Source organism: Arvicanthis niloticus, chromosome 9, assembly GCF_011762505.2.
Source record: "Arvicanthis niloticus isolate mArvNil1 chromosome 9, mArvNil1.pat.X, whole genome shotgun sequence".
In the NCBI taxonomy this organism is placed as follows: domain Eukaryota; kingdom Metazoa; phylum Chordata; class Mammalia; order Rodentia; family Muridae; genus Arvicanthis; species Arvicanthis niloticus.
Window position 1 is genome coordinate 85,632,559 of NC_047666.1, and position 13,093 is coordinate 85,645,651.

Genomic DNA, 13,093 nt, shown 5'->3' on the forward strand with positions numbered 1-13,093 from the left:
TTCTTCTTGCCTTTGGAGAAACACTGGCTACTTTAACAACTTAAAGTAGACTCCAAGACTATCACCTACAGCATGACCTTTTTGACTATCCAGCAATCATTTTCCTTAATGAAGTTCAAGCAGCCATCAATGGGCACAAATGCTGAGACCATCTTGTCATTCTTGATGACCTGCACCCTGACTCATTTTCTAACAGCAAAATTTAGCTGTTTGGCTTCAACACCTACTTTTTCCAGCACAATTCCCTTCGCATGAGAAGCACCTCCAAGGTTGTGCCCAACCAAGCTTGTATTTCATGTATTGTTTGTCATGCCACTTCTAGTCCAATCTGATACATGGAGCTTCTTGGTACTAGAGAGACCATAATATTTGCCCATCTTGCTGGCACCATAGACCAGAGCAAAAGAGATGTGTGTCTTTAAGTAAAAACATACTAAAATGTTTCTACAGCGAAATACATACAACTCTGCTGGCTGTTTATTTACTTACTTATCTTGTTTTTTGTGAAATCCTGGATGTCCTAGAACTCATTCTACAGACCAGGCTAGACTCATGCTCAGAAACCCACATGCTTCTGCCTGCCATATGCTGGATTAAAAGCATGAACCACCACACCCAGTATTTTCTAATACTGTTGAAACACAAGGTGTGGTTGGGCAAAGATGGGGCTAATGTGGTTAGGTACTTAAAACCTTAGCATCAAGTACTTTTGCTAACATCAAGCTGCCACCACAATACTTAGAACCATGACTAAATCTTAGCAGTCTACTACATGGACTCAAATTCTCTTATTGTTAGCTGCAGTATAGTTTGAAAGTAACCTGCAAATGAGCTTTGTCTAATTATGACACATTTTAAGAGTTAAATCAATCAGTAAAAGAAAAAAATACAATTCAAACATGAAAATCAAAATCTCACATATAAACCAGGCTGATCAACCTTCCTTCTTTAGTAAATCACAGAATTAATCCTCTTTGCAGACAGCAAGTTAGGTCTGTGCAAAGAATAAGTACATTAAAGTACTGGAGTGCTGGAGAGATAACTCAATGCTTAAGAGCCTAAGTAAAAAAAAAAATTCATCTACTAATAAACAATAATAAATAGGAATGACAAAAAGAACAAGAGAAAAGTCAAATTTCAGTCAGGTGAATATATAGATTAAAATAATTTAGTCACTAGATCCAAAGCATACCTTTGTAGCCACCAGGAGACCGATAGGGATTCATTAGTAACCTCCCTCCATGTGAACATCCTCTTAAAGCACCCCGACTGCTGACAAACGGCTGAGCAGGTCTGGGAAACATATTCGTGGGTGCTGGGTAAAAAGCAAGGCTGCCATTGCTTACTTGAACAGTTCCATCAGGATGGTAACCTACAACTTAAGAGAAAACAACTTAAGAGTCCAAGAATTAAATAGTAACAAAGACTCCAATTAAAATATATATATAACATATATAATATATATATCAAAACCTCTAATATATATTTTCTCCCTTTAAAAACATGTTTATGATATATGAGCATATGTGAGAAACAGAATATTACTTGCTTTTAGAGGGGAAAAAATCTGGCACACATCACAGTATAAATGAGGTTTACAGGGGTTATACTGAATAAGTTAAAACAGAGTAAGTACACGATGCCAACTTACATGAGGTAGGCAGGGTAGTCAAATTCAAACTCATAAAGTAGAATGGTTGATTCCAGGGACCAGTAGGAAATGAAAAGGAGTTAGTGGTAAGCAGATACAGAGTTATAGCCAGTGTGGGACGGGGTGCACAACAATTCAGATGTGATATCCTAGCTGTGGGAGGATGTTTCTGTGCCCTGTGTATTCAAATGCTGATTTCTGTACCCAGGGATCTTGTGGCAGTCCCTAATTTGGTATTGTCATTATTTTAAGCCATCTCCTGACTCAATATTTTATAAAACATTGTTCTTCATCATCTTCTGATTGGCCAAATAAAGGGCTGAGCAGCCTATAGCTGGGCAGGAGAGGGAAAGGTGGGACTCCTGGGCCCAGAGAGAGGGTTTCAGGTATGTAACAGGGGAGTCATCACTGGGACGTGAACAAAGGAGGTGCCAGGAGAGACTAAGATGGCAGGTAACAGGCCACGTGGCTGTTAAGTAGGCCAGGTCAGCATTGTTGTGTTAAAATAGGCTAGAACACAAACAGCTACTATGCCTAAAGCTTATAATAAATAAACGTTCCTATGACATTATTCAGAGCAAGAATGGGCCTAGAAAAGGCCCTACTTTTACAAGGTGTAAAAATGTTAAAAATAATGCCAGGTACAGTGATGTATGCTTTTAATATCAGTACTTGGAGACACAGACAGGTTAATCTCTCTGGCTTTGAGACCATATTAGTCTACAAGTTCCTGATGTACCAAGGCTACAAAGTAAGACATCTCAAGCTAAATATTCCAGATCGAGGAGTAAAAGAAAATCCTAATTTTGGGGTGTAGGAGAGTAGGGATTGGGGAGGGGTGTCATGTAGCACAGGTCTCAAGACCACTTGAGCTTGTTATGTAGCCAAGGATAATCATGAACTTCTTATCTCAGTGTCTCTAACTCCAAGTTCTAGGATTGTAGGTATCTTCCATCATGCCCAGTTGATGCCAGTGTTGAAGATGAAACCTGGGACTTCTTGCATGTTAGACAAACATTTTATAGCTGAACTACATCCCCAAGCCATGAATTATAATCTTACTAGAATTCAAATTGAGAAAGTCTATGACCACAGTGTTTGTTAGATAAAGTGCCTCTGTTTCAGCAATACAGTAACAGCAGAATGAATTCCTCCACAATCCGGAATCTCCATTTAACTTCTCACCACTAAAGAAAAAAGCACCCAGAGGCTCAGCTCGTTTGCTCAGCATGTTAAGGGCTTCAATACCAGTACTACAAGCCTACAAGTGCTTCTGTATTAAGAAGGAAGGTAATAAATAAAAAAACGAAATAAATAAATAAACAAAAAATTTTACCTATGCTTTCAGCATTCAAAACGACTTTAAAAGATTAAAACTGTCTATGAGCTAACAGTACAATAGCATTTAAAGCAGCCACTCAAGTTCTTCCTCTTCACAGTTCAAATTAGAGGACTGGAGAGATGGTTCAACAGTTAAGAGCAGCTCCTGCTCTTTCAGAGGACCCCCAGCACCCACACTAGGGAGGTCACAACCGTCTAGCTCAAGGAGACCCAGTGACCTCTTCTGGCCTCCATACACATGTGGCATATATACACACATAAATAAATAAAAATAAATCTTTGAAACAATACTTCAAAATACTGGAGAGACAGCTCAACAATTAAGAGCACTTGTTTCTCTTACAGAGGACTTAGGTTCCATTCCCAGTGCCCATGTGATAGCTCACAATCATCCATAACTCCAGGTGCAGGAAATCTGATGTCTTTTTCTGACTTCTAAGGGTATCAGGCACACATGTGGTACATAGACATACATGCAAGCATGACATTCATAAACTTAAAAAAATAAGACATACATGCAAGCATGACATTCATAAACTTAAAAAAATAAATCTTAAAAAAAAAGTTTTCTTTTAAAAAAAAAAAAAAAAAAAAAAAAGCCAAGGGCCAGACACAGTGGTACACAACTTAAATCCTAGCACTTGAGAGACAAAAGCAAGATCTCTAAGTTCAAGCCCAGCCTGGTCAACAAAGCAAGTTCCAGGATACCCAGGGCTACACAAAGAAATCCTGTCTTGAAAAAAAAAAAAAACAAAAATAAGACAAACAAACAAACACTTCAAAAGCTAAATTAGTAGTAAATGTTGGGAATTGGTTCTAATGCTTTGTCTTATTTCAGCTCCCAAAAGCTACGCTTGCAGACCTGAGGGTCCTTGTCCCCAGCTGGCTTCGAATTGCTGTACAGCCAATGGCTGGGCAGGGAGACTGAGCAGAACTTTGAGATTGCACAGGCAAGGGACCAGGAGAGAGGGGAGGAAGAGAGGAATCACCATTACTCGGAGGCAGAGGGATCAGATTTAAGAGCTGCAGGAGAGAAACCATCCAGCAATGTAGGTGAAAAGGGAATACAGCCCTATTGGCGGGGAGGGGAGGAGCAGAAGGCAACGGGGTAGCAGAGATAAAATACAGATTTTAAAAGATGTTAAGCCAGGAATTTGGGAAGGAAATGTGTGCTAGCCGTGGAGAAGCTTAGAAGTGCTCAGCCGTTGAGCTGGTCAAGGCATATAATAATTAATTGGTGTGTATGTCTTTTATCCACAGAGCTCTTGGTAGGATATAGCACATATGCACATGAGAGCCTCCAGGAGCCAAAGTGGTTTAACTAATTCACCACTAGAGGTAAATTTAACTAAACAGAGGAAAAGGCATCAAATACTTCTTACTACTAGAGAAACATTAAAGAGATAACACTATAGACTGTTCACTTACAAAGCTGCTGAGTCTTCAGAAGGGCTATAGAGGTACTCCAGTAAAGCACCAAGTTGGCATGTGGTACTTATAAAGAATATATGCAGAGGTCTTACCAGTCTCTGGAGGTTGGATTGTCTGGTCTATGTGTACAGAAGGGAGCTGGCATTGGGATACTGTCTGTGTACTTGATGAAGTAAAATTTTGATTGTAGCCAGATGAATAAGGAGATTCTTTCATTTCTCGTTCTTTCAGTGGAGGCAAAGGTGCATTAACATTAAACACCTTAAAAAAAAGAGCACACAAAGCCACTGGGTATGGTTCAGAGGAAGTGCCTCAGTAACATCTGTACAAATCTACCAGATACTAAGGCATTAGATGGGCAAAAATTTGAACAGACATTTCTCCAAAGACAAAAAACAACTAATAAGAACAGAAAAGCCTGATGATCCTTAGTCATCAGAAAAATGTAAACCATGACCACTATGGGATATAGCTTCATACCCACTAGGTCCACCATTGTCAAAAGATGGAAAGCAAGACTAAACAGGGAGCAGGTGAAACTGTACTCTTATTACTGCTGGAAAGGTAAAAATGGTACAAGCACTGTGGAAAACAGATGATGGTTCCTTGTGAAGATACACATAAACCCACCAGTTTCATGTCTAGATATTCTCCCAAAAGTAAAAGTCAAGACTTGAACAGATAAGAGCTTAGCAACATTATTCCTAATAGTGAAATATAAAAAAAACTAAATGAGATGAGACAAGTACATTAAGTATTATTCACCCATAAAAGGAATGAAAATATGATGTATATTACATATCAAAAACATTATTCTAAGTGAAACAAGCAAGTTATAAAACAATTGGGGAAAGATGAGATGGCTCCCTGGGTAAAGACACTTACTGGGCAACCTTAGTGACCTGAGTTAATCCACATAAAGGTAGTAGGAAATAACTAACTCCATTATAATTGTTCTCTGACCTCCACATGCAAGCTGTAGTGCTTTGCACATGATGATAATAAATAATATTGCTTTTGAAAGGACATAGAAAGTTTCACTTCTACCTAGAATAAGTAACTTCATAGAGATAGACGTAGAATAGAGGTTAAGGGAGGGGAAAATATTGGGAATTAGATAATCTAATTGAGTGTTCTAGTTTCCCTTCTTTTACTGTGATTTAAAAAAAAAATCAACTCTGACCAGTATTTTATTTAGAAAAGATTTATATGGCTTACACTTTCAAGTCACAGTTCATCACTGAAGCAAGTCAGGACAAGAAGTGAAGCAGAAACTTGAAAGCAGGCCTGCTTGCTAGCCCATGCAAAAATACATCTCACCAGGAAACTCAGTCACAGTCAAGGAAGTATAGCAGAAACCATAGAAGAATGTTGCATGATGGCTCACCTCAGCTTTTGCTAACCTAGCTTTCTTACACAGCTTAAGACCACCTGCCTAAGGATAAACACACACACACACACACACACACACACACCACAGGAAGGTGGGAGGACTATCTGGGTCCCCTTATATCAATTTGCAATCAAGACAATGCCCTACAGACAAGAGCCCACAGGCTATTCTGATGGCAATAATGTCTCACTGAGGTTACCTCCTTCCAGGTAACTCTGAGTTGCTTCAAGGTAATAATAGTTTGTGACTTATTTAACCTACTTAAACTATTCTGTCTGCCACATAGTTAGATACCTCTCCTCAGTTTCACACATCTGACTTTCTCCAAGTCTGGGGTGAATCTCTTGCCTCTGACTATCTCACAGAGTTCCAATCTCTCTACCAGAACTCCCACCTTCTACTTCCTGCCTTTTGCTAATGGGCCATCAGCTTTTTATTGACAGATGATGCTTCCACACAATACAAAAGAGATTATCCCTATGTCTGGGTATGATATTGCATGCCTTTGACCTCAGAACTTGGAAGGCAACGACATGAGCATCTCTGAATTTAAAGCCAGCCTGATCTACATTGGGAGTTCCAGGACAGGCAGGGCTACAGTGAAATGATGTCTCATATAAATAAGTAGTACCAAACCAAGGAATTCCTCGTTCTAAGTTACTGATCAAGAATGCTCCAAAACAACACAAGGTACTGCCATTGCTCTGGGTTGCCTACCATAACTAGATAGTAGGACCCTATTCCTAAAGATACCACTCACCTAGATGCAGGACATAAGAGAAAACAGACTAGGAAATTCTCTCCCTTCTGGATGGCTTACATAATGCTAGAAGTTGATACTGGAACTACTAGAGGAGAAAAGGCATCAAATCTCAACTGGTGATGGGCCCTGCATGTTATATTACCAACCTGGCAACATGAGCCAACTGGTGCTATCACGGCATAATGTTTAATAGAGTAACCTGCTGTTTTCTGACTGGATATAAAGCCTGCACCACAGAATGGATTTCATGCCTGATACTATAAACCTAGTCAAAAGGTACTATTAATGTTTTATGACATATTTAGTTTGTCATAAATCTGTCAGATTTCTAAATATTTCTGTTTATAACCATAGACTTATGTTGCTTTGAATTTTGATCAGAGAAGTGTTGCAGAATATTTGATTATACTGTGAACCCCGAGATTGTGTTATTTACTGAAAAAAAACCTGTTTCGAGTTGTGGTATTGCTCAGACCTTAGCACACATTTTTAATCCCTGTTTGTAACACAGGCATGTTGTTAGCACACATGTTTCATCCCAAACAATGAAGGTAAACTTAGTAGAGGGAAGCACCCATGTTTGAAAGTGGTGTCTTATTGAGTGGCAACTAAAGTGATGAGTTAGCGAAAGATTTGACAATATAAAATATACAGAACTGTCATGAGAAGAGAGAGGAAAGGGAAGCCACTTGAGGAGCAAAGAGAGGAGGCAGTTTTACCAGGACAGTTTTACAGAAACACATTGAAGAGAAAACAAGTGAGACACAGGTAAAGACAGACTAGCCAGAGAATGAAAAGGAGCCAGAAGATTAGAACAGATTGCTAGAAATTAACGTTATATTTGGTTGAAACATACTATGTATCGACTCCTTTCAAGGTATTGTGTCTATAAAATTCTTTAAAATGCAATATTACATTCTAGTCCTTTAAAAGCTGCTATTATAAACTGCTTAGGATAATTAAGAAACACAAGTTAATAGTTAATTAAACTTACGGTCATGTCAGATACTAGTCTAGTTATTATAGAAATATAGTCCCTCAGTTGAACATATAGTAAATATCTAAAAATGAGCAATGTTTGCCTATTCAGATATTAGATCGATAGATGATAGATAGATAGATAGATAGATAGATAGTCTTCAAAAACCTCAGAGATCCACAGAATATGGCATCTCTTATTATTAAAGATCTCTTATTATTATTTTAAGGCTTTTTTTGACAATGAGACATGTCAGCTCCTGGCAGGACCTCAAATCTACTTCAAAGAAGATGATGAGCATTGAACAACCTCTGTATGGAGTCTGCTTCAAAAGTAGCAAGCTAGCCACTGGACAAGAAGTTAGCCTTATTTCAACTGCTGACAGTATGGTATCCAAAATGGACAAAAAAGAAACAAACAAACAAAAAAAAACCCCAAAACAACAACAACAAAACCCCGAGATTCAGGAAAGTCAACTGCCAACCTTTGCAAAGACAAGATAGGCAAGCTCTTTCTAATTCCTGCTTCATAGAAAGAAAAAAAAAAGTCTATCAGATACTCTGGGCCAAAAGGTTGAAGATAGATGCTCTAATGTTATAAAGAAATTTTGGGGGACTGTCTGGGCAGCCAATTATCTCTGACATTTCTATAGTTTTGGAAGATGTTTGAATAGCCAACACAAAATAAACTCAATAGCATTTTTGGATGTTCTCTACATCATGTGAAGTCAGGACTTTTTTTCCCTACCTTACAGGTCATTTGCACATGCATGTGTGTGTGTGCATGCATACACCACACAAATACACAAACACACACACACACTATGGTTTACAATTTGGGGATTTTTAACAGACTCCTATATGTATCTCTACTTCTAAATGCATTTCCTGTGCTTTTTCTTTGGCTTTTTCTTGTTTGGTATTTTGTCATATTCCAATTTGTTTTTTTTTTTTATTATTGTATTTTATTTAACTTTATCATCATTATTTAGATACCTGTTTATTTTTGAAAGAGAGATAGAAAGGGTATGAGTTGGAGAAGAGGGTAAGTGGGGAGGACCTAGGAAGAGTAAGGGAAAGGGAAGCCATAATCAGAATATATTATATGAAAAAAATTAATTTTCAATTAAAAAAAATTACTTCTTGAAAATTCTGGAGATTGTAGATTTAATACTCTGTCACAAACAGTGACAAATTTAAACTCTGGCCCAAATAAAAGCAACATGCAAGCAAACTTTTCAGCCAGTACCGAAGCTGGTGTGGGAGTAACCTCCGCTCTTCCAGGGCCATCATTTCCCTTTCATACTCACTGTCTGCATGGCCTGAAAGGGTGCTGTGCTAATGGAGGCCGAGCTACCACTTGCAGGAGGTAACTGGAAGCCCTTTGACAGGGGAGGATTTGGAGAAGCAAGTGCAGATGCTGGCTTGCAGGGGGGAACCACCATCTGTAGAGGAGAAATGCAAAATCAGCCATACTTGCCATATGCCAGGAGGTTAACTTACACTAAGCCCCAAGCTGATACAAGTCAGCAAGTTCTTTAGGGTGACATGGGAACGCAGGAATGCAGACAGCAGCGTTTGCTTACAATTTCAGATCTAGACTGCTGAGGGTGCACAGTACATTTGCTTTGATAGGCTGCTGACAAAGAGAGTGTCACACAAGGGGTTTCAACTCCCTACCAGCACCAAGAGTTCTGAAAAAATTGCTGTTTTCCAACTAATAATCTAATATTACTCCAAGTATATGCAAAGACTAAGTTTAAGAAAAACTTTGGGTTAGTTAGTTCCTTAAGTGTTAATTCTTTATTTAAGAAATATTAGTTTTCTAAGTCCTCTCACTTAAAAAAGATTTTCATCTAAGTAGTCCTTACCTATAAAGCCAAATTAATATGACATAGAGCCCAATCTCAACCAGATTATATAAATCAGACCATTATAGGTCATTTGGTTAAAAAAAATCACTTTTTCTTTGTCAAAAAGCCAACTATCTTAATTTAGAGCAAGTGAATACTATAAAGACTAATCATCCATATTTTCTTACATTCTATAATGAATTCTCATTTATTACTTCACCTCAAAATTATAACCTAACAGTTATTAAATTCCCCCCAAATTCATCCCATCCATGTCTGTTTAACTCAAAAATTTGTTCAAAAAGCAAAGGCTGAAATTTAGAACTACACACACAAACCTTATACTGTCAAAATGCTTTTGATAAGATGAGCCAGAAAGTCTGCAACTCATTCCAACTCAGTCAGTGCTAATAATACTATAAAAACCAAACCTTCAGTTATATGAATAATTTCTCCTAATTCTACTTGAAGCTTTTCATTATATATTTAAAATGTTATAAGAAAACTTAATACTTTGCTAATTATAGAGATTTACTTTATTTTTAAGTCTGTGTATGTGTGAATATATGTGTTTGTGCACATAAGTGGAAGTACCCATGGAAGCCAAATGCCTCAGATTCGGAGGCTGCAGTTACAGGTAGTTGTGAGCTATGGGATATGAGTGCTGGGACTTAAGACCTAAGTATACTTTTTTGTTTTGTTTTGTTTTGTTTTGTTTTTTTGTTTTTCGAGACAGGGTTTCTCTGTGTAAGCCTGGCTGTCCTAGAACTCACTCAGTAGACCAGACCGGACTCGAACTCAGAAATCCACCTGCCTCTGCCTCCCAAGTGCTGGCTTGGTGCCACCACTGCCCAGCTTGAGTTATAGATTCTTAATCACTGAACCTCTCCAGTTTTGTATGCTACTTATTAAAATAAATTAATAAATTGACTAAGCTTGGCCATACTCTCATGAAATCCCAACACTTGCGAAATGGAAGCAAAAGGATCCAGAACTCAAGGCCAGCCTGTGCTACAGATCATCTCACAAAACAGTAATAGAGAGGCTGGAGAGATAGATGGCTCCGTGATTAAGAACACTGTTGCTCTTGGAGAGGACCTAGGTTCAATTCCTAGCACCTACATACTTCAGTTACAGGAACTAATATCCTCTTCTAACCTCTTTGGGCACCAAACACCATGTGGTACACATACATACATGCATGAAACAAAATGAATAAATCTTTAAAAAATTAAAAATGATAATTCTATATTTTATTACATCAGGTGAGAGATGTACTATTAATTCTATATATATATGGCAAAGCCATAATAGTGACCTGTGTATGTTCTAGGACCATGACATGTACAGAAGGTAATAATGCATTAATAAATACAAACAGTTTAATTCCATCAATCATGCGAATAACTTATAAGTGCATTCTTATAAGTGCAAACTTATAAATTTTTTTGAGACAGCAAAGAAGTTAAGACCATGGGTCTCATTACCTCAAGGGTCTTTGAAGTCATAAACTCTGTTTCAGATCCCGAAGAAGCCTGATCAGTAGTGCCCAAGCAAGCATTTGAGCTACAAGTAACTGGAGAAGAAGTCTAGACACAAGGAAGATAGAGCATTGTCAACACTTACTATGTTCACTTCATGTTTCCTGGCACTCAGTGGTACCAGGCAGTATGCTAAACGCAATATATATATATATATAAATACACTTAATCCTAACAAACATGGGAAGTAAGCACAATTACCTTCATTTTAGTGAAATCAAGAAGCAATGTATAGTTAGGCACACAAAGAATAGTGATGCCTACCTTTAGCCCTACACTTGGGAAGCTGAGGCAGGCAGATCTTGGAGTTTAAGGCCAGCCTGACCTGGTATACAGAGAAAGTTCCAGGATAGCCAGGGCTACACACACACACACACACACACACACACACACACACACACACACAACAAACCCTATATCAAAAAACTTGTCAAAAAAAAAAAAAAAAAAAAAAGCAAAGCACCACCCAGGCAATGGTAGCCCATGCCATTAATCCCAGCACTGTGGAGGCAGAGGCTGAGACAGGTGGATCTCTGGATTTGAGGCCAGCCTGGTCTACAGAGTGAATTCCAGGACAGCCAGGGCTACAAAGAGAAACCTTGTCTGGAAGAGGACAAAGGAAGAGGAGGGGGGAGGGATTGAGGAGGAGGAAAACATAAGAGAGAGGGAGGAGGAGGAGGAGGAGGAGGAGGAGGAGGAGGAGGAGGAGGAGGAGGAGGAGGAGGAGGAGCAGCAGCAGCAAAAGCAACAGCAGCAGCAGCAGCAGAGTAAAGAAAGGTGAAATACTCTGCCCAAGATCAGAAGAATGAATACACTGCTTTTGCTCCAGTGTTTGTCTGTCTGTCTGTCTCTCTCTCTTACACACACACACACACACAGACAGTGCCTTGTTGACCAAGATTCTTGGCCCAGAAAAATCTGGTGCCAGATCTGCAATGTGGCTGATACATTGTGGCTTGTTAGCAATGCATGCTATCAAGCTATGCACAGATCTAATCAGGCTTCTGGCTTGAAGGCTTTGCATGCCTTACAGAGATCAGCAGAAGGATTTTTAAAAATAGACAGGCTCTACACAGATCAAATTAGTATCAAAATTCTAAGAAAAAATTAAGAGTTAGAAGCAGGTATAAAATAAAAACTAGGAACAAGCACAAGGCTGTGACAATTTAACAATAAAACCACAAAAGCAGTTCAGAAGGAAACCTATAGCATAAACAGGTATTAAAATGTAAGAGATGCCTAAAATAATCTAACAGAGATGATAACTAAGTGCTTATGCATCCAATCCTGCATTCCAATACTTCTTCATAGTTCTCAGAAGCTCCAGTAATATTACAGGAGAACCAGAAATCAATTGAGTGGTAGCCAAATATCAGAGTAGTTGTTATGCTTCTATAAACTGCTAAAGGGGCTTTCATAGCTTGATCCTACTTCAGGAGAGGTGGAGGGTCAAATTTAAGAAAAGCTTATAGAAGCAAGTGTGATAGCACACACCTATAATCCCAGCACTAAGGAGGCAGAGTCAGAATAACCAAGAGTTTAAGGTCATCTCCCTCAATTACATAGTTCTAGGTCAGCTTGAGCTACTGTTACTTAAGACCATGCCTCAAAAAATAAATAAATAAATAAAATAAAAAACAGGCCCAGAAAGATACATAGTGTGCGTGCACACGCACGCGCGCACACACACACACACACCAGAAAGAGTTTCAAAGGGCAGCCTGGTCTACAAGGCCAACCAGAGCTATATTGCCAGACCCTGCTCCATCTAACTACCACCACTCAAAAAGAGTTCAGGGGAATTTTTTTTTAATACTGTAGAACAGTTTATATACTAATTTACATGATTAATAGCTAACTAAAATAAGAGAATTATGAGAAGGTTCTAGAACTATGCATTTTTTCAGTACTTTGAATTAAGGTAATAAACCAACTACCCATCATACATGGGACTGGTTGATGTTGGGCTATACTTGTGTACAAGGAGAATCCTAGAAATTCTAACTTAACCCTCCTTTGTCCTCTTAATAGTTAAGCTAAAAAGACTGGAAGCTAGTCCCGTGGAACACATATATTATCCCAGGGCCAGAAGTAAAACAAGATCACAGTTCAGGACCACCCTGGACTACAAAGCAAAACCCT

At 38.6% G+C, this 13,093-nt stretch overlaps 1 protein-coding gene across 5 annotated transcripts in view; it reads right to left on the minus strand.

The window, feature by feature from the left end:
- Positions 1-13,093, minus strand: part of Caprin2 (caprin family member 2) — a 49,951-nt gene that overhangs the window by 3,924 nt on the left and 32,934 nt on the right. For 4 of the 5 annotated variants that reach the window (XM_034511940.1, XM_034511941.2, XM_034511944.2 and 1 more), the window contains 4 exons: positions 10,898-10,999; positions 8,868-9,002; positions 4,516-4,684; positions 1,193-1,378 (listed from right to left, as the gene is read on the minus strand). In XM_034511940.1, coding sequence (XP_034367831.1) covers positions 1,193-1,378; positions 4,516-4,684; positions 8,868-9,002; positions 10,898-10,999 — 592 coding nt within the window. The remainder of the gene's footprint in view (positions 1-1,192; positions 1,379-4,515; positions 4,685-8,867; positions 9,003-10,897; positions 11,000-13,093) is intronic. The other variant, XM_076940917.1, reaches the window with a different exon arrangement.